This window comes from Sphaerodactylus townsendi, unplaced genomic scaffold, assembly GCF_021028975.2.
Source record: "Sphaerodactylus townsendi isolate TG3544 unplaced genomic scaffold, MPM_Stown_v2.3 scaffold_32, whole genome shotgun sequence".
In the NCBI taxonomy this organism is placed as follows: domain Eukaryota; kingdom Metazoa; phylum Chordata; class Lepidosauria; order Squamata; family Sphaerodactylidae; genus Sphaerodactylus; species Sphaerodactylus townsendi.
Genome location: NW_025950495.1, coordinates 206,304 through 219,861, shown reverse-complemented (window position 1 = coordinate 219,861; position 13,558 = coordinate 206,304). Strand labels below are relative to the sequence as shown.

At 43.1% G+C, this 13,558-nt stretch overlaps 1 protein-coding gene across 2 annotated transcripts in view; it reads left to right on the top strand.

Annotated features, from left to right (window-relative positions):
- The window catches only part of ADAM9 (ADAM metallopeptidase domain 9), a 55,716-nt gene that overhangs the window by 14,767 nt on the left and 27,391 nt on the right, over positions 1 to 13,558 (top strand). For both annotated transcript variants that reach the window (XM_048482970.1, XM_048482971.1), the window contains exons 2-4: positions 3,396 to 3,493; positions 5,947 to 6,011; positions 6,943 to 7,021. In XM_048482970.1, the coding sequence (XP_048338927.1) occupies positions 3,396 to 3,493; positions 5,947 to 6,011; positions 6,943 to 7,021 (242 nt within the window). The remainder of the gene's footprint in view (positions 1 to 3,395; positions 3,494 to 5,946; positions 6,012 to 6,942; positions 7,022 to 13,558) is intronic.

The following is a 13,558-nucleotide window of genomic DNA, read 5'->3' as shown; positions in this document are numbered from 1 at the left end:
TGAGGATACTAATGCGTTGGATGTATATTTTATGTTCCTTAGGTAATTGCATTTAAGGTATGCAAATGAACAGTTCATCATTGCAGTTTGGCTTGGAAGAGTCTTGAGCTGTGTTGCTTGTGATGATTGGTGTGAGCAAACCTACTTTGGTGTAACTCATTTAATATTTTGATGCATGGAATGTATTTCAGGAGGATGTATTTTGTTCAGTAATCCTTAAAACAACAGCCAGTTGAGGCTGGGAGTGGGTAAACTGATAGTGAGGTGGAATTAAAATGTGGCAGCTCCTTGGCTCAGGTCGCAGGCCTTCTGTAGGCTACGACTGCCTACACTTGACAACACCAAAGCTAGCTAGCGTGGTGTAGTGGTTAAAGTGTTGGTCTAGGGTTTAGGAGACCCAGGTTCAAATATCTGACTGATGGCAACCCCACAGGGTTTTTAAAGCAATGTTCAGAGGTGGTTTGTCATTGCCTGCCTAGCATCACCACCTTGGTATTCCTTGGAAGCCTCCCACCCAAATACTAGCCAGGGTCAGGGCCTGGAGTGTGTGACTGGCCCAGGGTCCCCCAGCAAGCTTCCATGGGGCAAGTGGGAATTTGAACCTGGGTTTCCCAGGTCCTAGTGCAACACCCTAACCACTACACCCCACTGCTCTCACGTTACCTAATAAGAATTATATGCTTGCCAACTAGTGACTTGTGCAGTCACTACCTGCTCTCAAGGGTTGTCCCCATACCTGCTTTTTTTGCCTTTAGCAACAGTCTGATATGGAAGAATGCAGAAGCTGGGGTTTTCCGCACCATTTGTCTCCTGTAAAAGTTTAACTTGCTCCATTTTTATGTGACAGGTGGCTGTTAAAAGCATGGGAGCAGATCCAGTAGTAAAACGTGGGTACTCGAAGCCCCCCTCCTCTGTACAGGCTTGGAGCCAGATAGATGGGTGACAGGAAGACCAGTCAGCTGTCGTTTCCGCTAAGCTTATTTTCGCTCCCTGGAATCCTCCCAACTTGCCTGCCTTAGCAGACCCAGTAGTATGAGAGCAGCCCTGGAAGTAATTACTGTGGAGGAGAAGAGTAGATTTTGAAAAGGCCAGCCTGTTGCTTAAAAGGAAAGACTGTTGTTCTCCTCCAAGGTTGTAGATCTTCAGCTTTGTGCGCCGTCTTTCATCATGTGATTAAGCTCTATGCTTTGTTTATTTCATTGCATGCGTATCCCACCTTCTTCCCATTCCAGCACTGACCAGTTCAGGACTAGCATAACTTTAAAAAGTCTACTGCATCTTGTGCCCCTCCAACCGGTCCAAACTTTGACTCACTGATTAAGGAGAGATTTGAGAGCGGCAAGGGGAGGGGGATTGTTATTATGGAATTTTTTTACCTCTTGCTTCTGTGGCCCCTGGCCTGCAGCAACTTGAAAGGAAACAAAAGAGAACGATGTGGTGGAAAACAGCAATTACTACCGATGACAAAAAACCAACCACACTGTATCAACATATAATGAGTCAGGAGGAACACATATATCCAAATACAAAAGCACAACACAAGTCAAACAAAATGACAGCATACAAATAGCAAACGAAATAGACTGAAATTTACAAGCACAAAATACCACAGAAGAAACAGGTAGGGCCAATAATAAGCAACACTTCAAAGTAAGTGTGCAGAAATTCGAGATTCTCCACTGTGGGAGGATTCTTCACACGAGGGAATCTTTTTGTTATGAATTCTTCAAAACAAATGAATGTTTCCAACAACGCTAGCATAGAATGGTTTAGTTTGGCGGCCTCGGGATCCCATCTCAGCCTGCACACTCTGGCCCTCACTTTTATTGCACCGCAGGGCTCTCGCTTGGGCCTCCAACTCGTGCACGTGTGAGACTCCTGGACCCAAACTAAACTATTCTACACTAGCTTTGTTGGAAATATTCTTTTGTTTTGAATAATTGACATCTGACAAGATCAGGCTAGCCTGAGCTATCCAAGTCAGGGCAGAAGTCAACAACGCTTTAAAAAACTAACACTGATTCCAGCATAGACTTTTGTGAGTCTGCAGTCCCTGCTTCAGATGCATAACAGAATAGTTATGAACGAGTAGTTGTTTTGTTTTCTTCTTCTCTGTTCTCTTGTGCTGCTGTCAGCTAGCATGAGATTGTGAGTGACCTCATTGAGTGATTTGGAAAGACCTTTAAGCTGCAAAAAAATGAATGTGTTCTGGTGAATAATGCTAAGTCCATCCACATCCCAGACCATGCTATGTTTAAACCTAGTGCTTGGAGGGTGAAGCTTATGCATTCCATTGCCATGAGCCATAAAAAACACTGGTGGCATTCAAACCTTGTCTAGATTCCTGTCATGGCAGCCAGTACCCCTGTCTGGCATGAAATTAGCTCTCAGTATGCCATTGTGTTTGATTGTGGTTTTTTGTTTTTGGGAGTCTTTACCTGTAGTCTGGGTTGTATGACTTAGTAGAACTTCCCTGTATCTTTAGCAATGTTTTGCCTTCACTGGATAGCTCTTGTGATGATCCCAATTAGATGTGAGAACTCTCTGCCAGACAGCCCTTTTCCCCTCTCCCAACTCACCAAATTATAGCTCCCTGGCAGACAGAATGATTACTAAACCAATTTAAATTTGTCCTGTAAGTATATCTTTTGAGTTTATGATCACTTCAAGAAACTAGAAATGGCTCACTTTCAGTGCAATCCTAAGGGCTCCCTGTGTTGAAGCAATTGTCCACTGGTGTAACTGTGGCACCGCTAATCTGCTCCCTGAAGGGTTTGGTTAGTGAGTTGCAGGCAGGAAAAAGAGTTCATAGCTAGGCTTTTGAGGTTACAACTGCATCAACATCCCCAGCAACTGCACTGTAGCATTCAATCCATGTCTTGTATTGCAACAACTGGGCTGTGATGGACAGGGCAGGCAGAGCCAATCACAGTCTTCCAGCCTTGGGCAGGTGTGTGTGTGCAGCCTAGAGCTGGTCATAGCCTAAGGGTGTAGCCAGGGATGCTGACTCAATGTTGAGCCCCATCAGTCATTTGCCATGCCCCTCCAATCAGCACTAGGGTGTGACATCCATCACAGGCCTTGAGCCTTTCAAGTGTAAATTCTCTATGTAAAAAAAGAAGGAGCTGGGTAAAAAAAATGAGAATCCTGTCATAAATCCTCCAAATGTGAATGGGAGACTATCAAGAAAGTCCCGGGTTGGTACACAGAGATGGACAATGGCAAACCACCTCTGAACATCTCTTGTCTTGTGAACTCCTATAGAGTTGCCATTAAGTCAGCTGTGATTTGATGGCATTTTCCTTCTCTACCACCACCATGGAGGAAGTATTTTAGTTTTATCGATCCAATTAGCATGGCTGTAATTTATTTAACATTTTCCTGTCTCTCTACAGGTTTTCAGCAATTAGCGCAACTGTCTTCCTATGACATTATTGTCCCCGAGAGGATTACTAGAGAACGGCGAGAACTAGCTGGTTCCTCTTTGGCACAGGTATTTTCAGCTGCAAAATAACCAATGGCCGCATCTCTTGAATCACTTAAAGAGTTGGGATAAGCTCCAGTGGAGACAGATGTAGCATTAGTAGAACTATGGGACTGGTTTATTAGCACTGTACTGTACAGTGGAACCTCGGTTTTCGTTGGTAATCCATCCAAAAAGAATAGATGAAAACCGAAACGGATGAAAACCGGGGCAAACTTTTCCATAGGAATCAATGTAAATCCAATTAATCCATTCTAGGCACTCCAAAAAACATACCAAAAACCCATTTTTTGGTGAATAAACATAGTGTTTAATGCTGAAAATAGTAACAAACAATAACACTAGGATAGCTTGAAAACCGAGGTTCCACTGTATATGTTAACATTTAGGAGGAAAGACGACCCACCACTGTTACAAAAGCAGACTGAGAAAAGCACTAATTATCCATCTAGTGCCAGTGATGTCGTCAAGACACTTCCAGTTCGGCTACTACTGATTTTGAATAGTTCTCTTTTAGCAATAAAGGATGCATGTGTAAATTGACAAATGTATGTGGGGTATGTCTGGGAGTACCTTTGCCCCTCCACACACTTACACTGGTGAGAGAAGGTTGTAGGGATCCTCCCCCCAGCCATGGGAGATGGCAGTTAGCTGTGCAGGAGGGGGAGACTTGGAGGAGCCTGGTGAGGCAGGTAGTGGCAACAGGGAGGTGGCTGGATGTGGTGATGGCTATGGGGAGGGGACTGTGGTGGTGGCTGCAGGGAGGTGACAAAGCACAACAGTGCATGAAGATGCTGCCCAAGGCTTGACCACCCAGCCTGGCGGTGATGAGAAATGTGGAGAGGAAGATAGAGGAGGCTGGTGGATGGGGCTGACTGAGGGCAACCTTGCCAGCTAGGGTCCAGCCTCAAGGGTGCTGATTGGAGGAGTGGCAGGAAGGGGAAGGGAAGGTTCTGCCCCTTCCTAGCTCCAGCCTTTAAAGGCTCCAAGGGGGTGGAGAACAATGGCAAGGGTCTTTGCCCGGCATTGAATAGGCTCAGGAGGATCCTGCCCCCATTAGGGGATAAGTGAATGAAATCAGACAGGCTCCATTCCTAGGAAGAGCTTTAAAAGGCGAGACAAGGGCAGGGCAGGGAGGAAGACCCAGCATGTGTCTGAGTACTTAGTAGAGTGTGGAGGTGTCTGAGGATAAGCTGGGGAGAGGAAACAGTGTAAAGTCCAATCCCCACCCCCATCCCTCCTCACTTTTCTGAGGCTTGCCAATAGACCTGCTGGAGAGAAAGGAATCCTGAAAGGCTTAGCATCTTCAAACTCACTCTCAGAACCCCCAGACACTCACAGGATGCTTTTGTTTAAAGGTGTATGTCTGGGGTATATGTGGCCCATCTAAGGCTAGAGAAGAGACCCAAAACTGACAGCGGACCCAGTATTTGACTGGACAGAATGTGCACCTGTTGTGAAAATTGAAGAGCAGGAAAGAAATTGAAGAACCTGCTGTGACTTTCCCCTAAATATTACATGTGTCTTCCCCATAGTTGGGAGGCAGTTCAAATCCTTGGGAAAGATGTGTGAGGTTGAAGAGGGAAATCCATTTGCTTGAATGGGGATATAACCGAAAAGAGTAGTTGGGAAGAGATATGGTTTTATTTAGATCAAAAAGAACAGCAGCACTCAACATCAGTGTGCAGAAGAAAGGAAGATAGATATCACCTGTTAAAGAGTACATATTTATTTATTTATTTATTTATTTATTTATTTATTTATTTATTTATTTATTTATTTATTTATTTATAGGTATATTTTACTAGGAAAGCCTTCAGGCTGCTAACTCTCAGGGTATGGTGGCAGGGTGCAATGCCCAGAAGGTTCAAAGTGCATTGGGAATGTATTGTCGAAGGCTTTCACGGCCGGAATGACTTGGGTGCTGTGTGGTTTCCGGGCTGTATGGCTGTGTTCTAGCAGCATTCTCTCCTGACGTTTCACCTGCATCTGTGGCTGGCATCTTCAGAGGATGATCATGATCCTCTGAAGATGCCAGCCACAGATGCAGGCGAAACATCAGGAGAGAATGCTGCTAGAACACGGCCATACAGCCTGGAAACCACACAGCACCCAAATGCATTGGGAATGTTGGATTAAATAATGTCAAAGGCACCCATAGAACAAAATTAAATAATAAACAACTATTGTTATGGTTTGGGATCCTCCATCTGCTGAGGCCTAAACCTAGTATGGAAACAGAAGCCATCTTACGAAGGCGAGTGGTGAGAAGTCAGGAACGAAAAACAGATAATTAGCTTTGCCTGTTGAATTTTTGGGAGCTCAAACTGGTTCTGTATGATGTCTGAAACTGTGTTTGCAACCCCATTATCTTCATATTTAGTGTTTAGAGATGGGAGTGATTAATTGATGATGCCTGCAGAACTGGGTGGCTGACAAATTCTCTCCCTCCTTTTCCCCAGGACAAATTATCATATGTTATTGAAGTTGAAGGAAGGAAACATATCATTCACTTAGAAAGAAACAAGTAAGTGGCTTCTTTTCTGTGGGGTTGGGCTTATTTCCTTCCTCCTGGATATTCCAGTTTACCAGAAATTGGCACATTGAGTTCTTTCCCTGGACCTGTGTCTGATCCACAAAATGCTTAGTGAACAGATTTCATTACAGCCATCTGAGGAAACTGCCACAAGAGGCTTGATGCCGCCCATCCTATCTGTTTCCCTCCCAAATGCCAGCAAAGCATTTGTGGCTTGGCCTATGTGATAACATATTGACTTAATTTTGGTAAAGGAAGCGACATTTTCATGTAAATGTTTGCTCGCCATGCCCTCATGTGCTCAGTTTGCATTTAGTCATTTACTCATTTTTAAACTGTATCAAATTTATTTAAATAAGTGAATTATTTTGCTTTAAAATTTGCAAAAACATTCACAGTTGCAATTATAGTTTAAAAATGTATTTGTTTTGTTAAATTTATTGATGTTTTCCCAGGAAAACCTTCTTCACGGTTCAATTACTAGAGTCTTTCTTTTTCCTAATCATTCTTTTCTGGCTATTAGACTTTATAAAGTTGCTACTGGGGAGGGGGATGGGAAGTGAGTTCTCTGGGTGTGTGTTGGGGGTGGGGTCAGCTAGGTTAGTAGCTGCTGCTGCTGCTGATCTTATTCTACTTCTTCTCTCTTACCACTTTTCCCTTTTCTTGGGGCCTGGCCTTTTTTTACTTTTAAAAAAGGAGATAAAAAACTCAAATCAAATTTTGCATTAGAAGCTCTGGTAAAGAGTTTGCAAATTTATGTGCACAGTCTTCCCAATCCATTAGTGAAGAGATTGCAGCCCAATACATTTAATCTGGGTACTAAATTTTTCTTCCCTTTTCTCAGTGCCCTGCCCCTTTCCCTATCTTTACTTTTACCTGATTTAAAAAGTAAATATTTTGTATCCTTTGTTTTCCATGCCAGAGGACTTTTGCCTAAAGACTTCACAGTCTATACATACAATGAAGATGGAACACTGCATTCTGAAATTCCAGATGTCCAGGTATACCTTATTTCTCATGTTCAATACAGTCTCTGTTCAAGAATAATGCCAAATCATAGTTTGCTACTAGGTGAATGAACCTGGAAAGTCCTTTCACTCACATCCCTCTCTTTCCCCCGTCCCCAGTGCATGGCCATCTAATGCATGTTTTCCACTTCCATGGCAAACCTTTGTTTGCTGGTGCATCTGAACCAAATGTACTTTGTTCTTTCCCCAAGAGCCAGAATTCCAAACAGGAAATAAATTACTATCTGGAATCTTAGACTGCAGGAAAAGTACAAATCCTTAGTTTGCTGATTCAGATTTACTGACTGTCTGTGAATTGCTATGAAAATGGAAATACAATCATTAACAGTGCCATCCTTAGCAGAGGATTGATATCAGATATTGGCCGAGCCAATCAAGGGAGCACAACTGTCTTTCTAGCTATGTTAGTAGAAGGCAGTAGCCCCTGAGCACTCAAATTCTTAGCCATCTTGTTAGATCACATCCCAGTCAGGAGGTTGCTGGTTCAGATTCCTGTACTCAGGTTTGTCTCCTGCAATGACAAAGGGCCCTTCCGCACTGTGCGAAAGATTATATTTGTCAACACACAAAGATTATATTTGTCAACACACATCTGCTTTTGCCTGTATTGATCACATCTCTTCATGAAAATAAAGCATGGCAGTCTGCTCTTTAGAAACTCAGAGAATGGGTAGTGTGTTCTGACTGCTGTAGAGCATTTATTCAGCAAATGGCTAGGAGAAGCAGCCTGACAACAGGCAACATTTTTGTGACAACTGGCCCAGACTGAAGGGTACTGCGGCCCCTACTCAGAAAGCAATAATTTCCAGGATAGCCAAAAGGCAATGATTCAGCATATGTTATTTCTGATTATACCAGATGTTTAGTCCTGAAAAGAGCAAAAATTGCTTTCAGGCAATCTGGCAGCATGTGAATGCAAATTATACAAGGTGATTACTTTTAGGGCTTAGGGGTAAATTTCTTTCAAGCTTAAAGGTGTGACAGGAATTCCTTTCAGGCTTAAGGTGTGACAGGAATAAAACAGGTATTATTTGGCAAACAGGCCAGTGAAGTTTCATGGACCTCTGCACAAGTCTGGATTACCGTTTTATTAGAACTTTTCTAATGTTTTATTGTAAACAGCTTAGGTTGTATTTCAGAATGAAGCTTACATTGGCTTTGTTTTTTAAGCTGCTCTGAGCATGATTAGTTGCAGCAAACTTTCAGTTTCTGTTCTGGATTCTCCCCCATATTAACTGCATTCATTAGGTATATTAGGCAAATAGCACCAGAACCATTTCAAGTTAGGAAAAGGGTATAGGGGAGGAAAGTTTAAGCACCTTCAATCTGTAGTCCTGGTCTGAACCGGGCCCCCTTGTGCCTGGGATTCATAGTGGGGAACTCACAGTCCACATCTGATAAAAAGACCTCATGCTTGTCATGACACAAGGACTCTGTAACAGGTACTTAGACCCTAAATAACATGAATGGAAACTGTCTCAGGTTGCAGTCATATGCACACTTACTTGTAAGTCTTATTAAACTCTGTGCAACTTTTTCCGAGTGAAGCTTTGCACATTAATGATCCATTTCTGGGGTACTCTGTTCCTGTCCATTCTATCCTCCACTGCTGGCTCTGAATAGCCTACAAATTTCCTGTGCCAGCAGACACTGCTTGTGGAATAAATGGTTGCCCAACTCCTGATGGAGCCTGGAAAACTAGAATGACAACTGATCTTCAGACGACAGAGATTGGTTCCCCTTCAGAAAATGACTGCTTTGGAAGTGTGACTCTCTGGCAATATGTCATGCTGAAGTCTCTCTCCTCCCCAAACCCTGTCCCCGCTCCCCAGACTCTAGTCTGAAATCTCCAGTATCTTCCCAACCTAGAGTTGACAACCTTAGCTTGCCATGATGTGCAGATGTATATCTAACACACTGCTTGGTTTATTATTTAGTTGTTTGTACTGAAACTTTTATCCCAGCATGTGGGATATGCTGGGGATCATTAGGAAAGGAACTGATAATAAAACTGCAAAGATTGTCATGCCCTTATATAAAGCAGTGGTGCGACCACACTTGGAGTACTGTGTCCAGTTCTGGTCGCCGCATCTCAAAAAGGATATTGAGGAGATAGAAAAAGTGCAGAGAAGGGCAACAAGGACGATTGAGGGACTGGAGCACCTTCCCTATGAGGAAAGGCTGCAGCGTTTGGGACTCTTTAGTTTGGAAAGGAGACGAATGAGGGGGGATATGATTGAAGTCTATAAAATTATGCATGGGGTAGAAAATGTTGACAGAGAGAAATTTTTCTCTCTTTCTCACAATACTAGAACCTGGGTGCATTCGTTGAAAATGCTGGGGGGAAGAATTAGGACTAATAAAAGGAAACACTTCTTCACGCAACGTGTGATTGGTGTTTGGAATATGCTGCCACAGGAGGTGGTGATGGCCACTAACCTGGATAGCTTTAAAAGGGGCTTGGACAGATTTATGGAGGAGAAGTCGATTTATGGCTACCAATCTTGCTCCTCTTTGATCTGAGATTGCAAATGCCTTAACAGACCAGGTGCTCAGGAGCAACAGCCGCAGAAGGCCATTGCGTTCACATCCTACATGTGAGCTCCCAAAGGCACCTGGTGGGCCACTGCGAGTAGCAGAGAGCTGGACTAGATGGACTCTGGTCTGATCCAGCTGGCTTGTTCTTATGTTCTTATGTTCATGTGGTGCAGGAGTGCCTTTGGGAGCTGCTAATAATACCATATGAAATGGTTACAAATAAAGCAGTTTCTGTGAATTGTCATTATATATTATCATACCTTTTTAAACATTAAAAAATAACAAAACAGTGGCTTCTAAGTTATGAGACTCCTGCCCACCCCACACACCCATTGGAAGTGCCTGCTGGAATTAGAACAGTTTAATATTAAACAAAAAACAAGAAGAGAACTTCTCTGTCATATGTGTTTGGGGAGGGGATTATTTTCTTACTAAAATGGGGTTTGTCATTTGGAGGAGGACAGGGGTTAGACCAGGGCTTCTTCCAGGTATTGGTGAATGGGGAAGGGGCTCATAAAAAAAAAGGAAGTGTTCCCTAAGGACCAACAGTCCCTCAAATAGATGTATTGGGGGAATTCCAGATTTCAGTACATCCCACCACTTCTGTTTATTTAAATTATTTATGTTCAGATAGTTTTTGTTATACTGGTTAATGTTGACATTGCACTCTTAAAGATAGTTGCAGATAGTTTTAACCAGAAATACTGGTTAATGTTGACATTGCACTCTTAAAGATAGTTGCAGATAGTTTTTAACCCATGTTCTCCAAGATGATGCACAAAAAAACAATTAAAACTACAACTGGAACAATTAAAAAGTGAGCATCTTTGACTGTTCTTTTGGGTGCATCTTTTTTATCAGTTTACCTCACCAAACAACATCCCAGGTTAGCCACCTTCATGCTTCTCCACTTTACCAAAAGATGCCCACAAGAATACTGGTTAGAGATACAGCTAGATTCGAGTCCAGTAGCGCTTTAGACATCATCAAGATTTTTGAGGCATGAGCTTTTATGAGTCAAAACTCCCTTCATCCAACCAGCACAGCTACCATCTGAGACTGGTCTGAGATTTGTTTTGGATATAACAACTAACCCTAACCCTCATATCTATCCCAACTGTCAGAGACCAGGCTGAGATGGATCATTACTCGAGCTAGATGTAACGCATTCCCCTCTGCTGTTCTTAAGGGCCGACAGTTGAATATTCCGCTTCAAGATAGAACATGTGCATATTGTCAGGATACGGTTGAGACCCTCGAGCATATTATGTTTTCTTGCCCGAGGTACGCATTAGCTAGACTCTCCCTACTTGTCCCGGCACCAGGGAATAAAATAAGTTGTTCGGAGCATACAAAGACTATTCACCTGCTGAATAATAGCAGTGGCGGAATAACTGGAAAAACAGCTGAGTTTTTATTAGATGTGCTCAAGTCAAAAACATGATGGAAGTTTGATCACCTCTTCTTTCCTGGCCTTACACGATTTGTCCAGTCTTATGTCCTGTTTTAAGACCTGCTCTGTCCTGTATTTTGTTTTATTTTTTACTGATATGCCTAATAAAGGTCAGTTGAAGTTGATATAACAACTGCCTGTGGCTATCAACAGAGGCATGAGGTAAAATTGACGGAAAAGTGAGAACTTTTTTTAAAAGCAAAGAATAACAAGGTTTATTTGGCACAATAAGAACTTAAGTAATAACAGGTAACACAGAGAAATTGGATTAATGCTCTAACATGCTTGTACATTCTACATGCCAAGAAACCCTTTGCTGGCAGGCTTGAATTTGCTACAAATAAACACAGTGAACCCTGCTGTAACTTTTAAACTCAGTTCCTGGACAGTATAAGACGATTTAAGAAGAAAGTCTTCTCCCTGTACTAATCCTTATCCCTTTTTCCTGTCAGGTTAACACTCCTTCAATTAATCCTCATCTTTAACTGACCTTTTCCAACTGTCAGTCCTAAGTGGCTCAGCTTCTCAACAAGCAGCTCCTCTTGGTTTGCTGGAGTTTGAGTGTCTGGGGCTCTTTTGTTGCTGGGTGTTTGTTGTCCATTAAACCACCCACTGTTAAATTTAAATCGGCAATCTGTAGTAAAAACAATAATAGCAATAAAAAGTCGAGTAAAAGCAAAAGCAGCAGATAAATTCCACAGCCTGCAGTCAGACTAACAAAAGAGTCTTGCAACACCTTAAGCGCAAACCCATTTATTGTGTCAGAATTTTGTGGGCCCGTTTCATCTGATCCTGGCAGTTTTTTTACGTCGTGTATAGGCCATACTTTCAGCAGCTGATGAAACTGGCACTGCCTCGTGGAAGCTTCTGCCATAATTCATTTGTTAGCCTTTATGGTGTCACAAGCCTGTTTGTTACTTCAGCAGGAAATAAGCACTTTACGGGAACAATAAAACACGGGGCAGGCTATTAGCTGCAGCAGTAGAAATCAACGGAATATTAATTCAGCACAAAGCAATGTGCATTATGTGAACAGCAATGGTTATAAAATACTGAAATGTCAGAGCATTAAGAGGTGGCATTAAAGGGCTGGTGGCAGAATTCTACAAAGCTCAAAAAAGGTACTCTGTGGCTGCTTTTCAGACGGTGTACAAAATCACACCCCTGCCATGGCAGTGGCAGCAGCCAGCCGCTTGGAGTAGGTGGGAAGAGCATCCAACACACACCCATCCTGCTCTCTGCTGTCCCCAGTCCTTCTGCCCCTTTTCCCCTTTGGTACAACTAAGCTAAGTGGCAGATGTGATAATGATTGTGCCAGACACTATGCAGTCTGGGCCCCATTCTCCTTCTGTGCTGAGCCATGCATGGCTTGACCAGGCTGGGAATGGAATTGAAGCAAGCTAGAGCAGGGGGCATAGTATTTGGCAGTGAGCGGCCACTTTTGAGAATGAAGTTAAGCTCTGTCTCTCTTCTTGGGGTGACTGCAAGTAGTTTGTCCAGACTGATGCCCTGCCAATGGTCACACGTTGGTTTTTGTTTTCCTCCTATGAAAGACAGAAGTCATGCTTTGAATGACATTCCCTTAAACACAGGGGCATTTTGTGTTCCATGTAGGGGGAAAACGCATATTCCTATGCATGAAAAACTGGGAAAGTGGGGGCCCGTTCTTTCCGTGGTAGAGTGGCTGTGTTTGAGTTTCTTTGCTTCTTAGTAGAAGTGTGATCCACAACTACCAGCCAAAACTACACACGATGCACAGTCAGAAATCATGACTAATTCCAATCATACAAGATTTTGCCCGCACCAAGCACAAACACCGCTCCCCTCCGTCCTCTCACCTCCTGTCTTCTCTTGAATGTGGAGCTTGATAATAAACTTGCCAGGCTAATCAAGCTCCGTGACATGAAAATGCTGGCATCTGGATAAATTTGTTTACTAATGTGCCTGCATTTAAACCCCACGGCAAATTGGAGCTTGATCCAACTGGGAAACTTTCAGACTCGGTGCATGAGAGGAGGAGAGAGGTGGAAGGAGAGGTGGAAGGAGCAAACACAGCAAGCAAGCCTGTTTAATTAATGCTTGCTTGGATGTTGCATTTTGGTTTTTAACAAATTGCAACCAGGGAGGCCACAATCCACAGCAAAGACTGGTGTGGGTGGAGGTGCTTCTGAACTCTTTGCCCTATGGTAGTTTTTCAGTTAAAAAGAAATCCTCACCCATCTTCCGTGGGGACAGAGGAAGAGAAAACAGTTGGGGAGAATGATTTTTCAGCACCCCTCCCTCTGCCAAAAAATCCATCCATAGTACAAAGGTAAGATGTTTCCCCTAGGTTTCTGCCGCAGATCTGCAGCATCTACACTTGTGGTTTGTCAAACTGGAAAATGCTGGAGAAAAAGTACACATAACTGAGTCCTATGCCCTGTTTGGCATTTAGTTCAGCTGCAAATTAGGTACATTCTGTGAGTCTCAGCAGTGTCTAGAAGATTGGGCCAAAGACCACCAGGACTTAAAATGGGAGA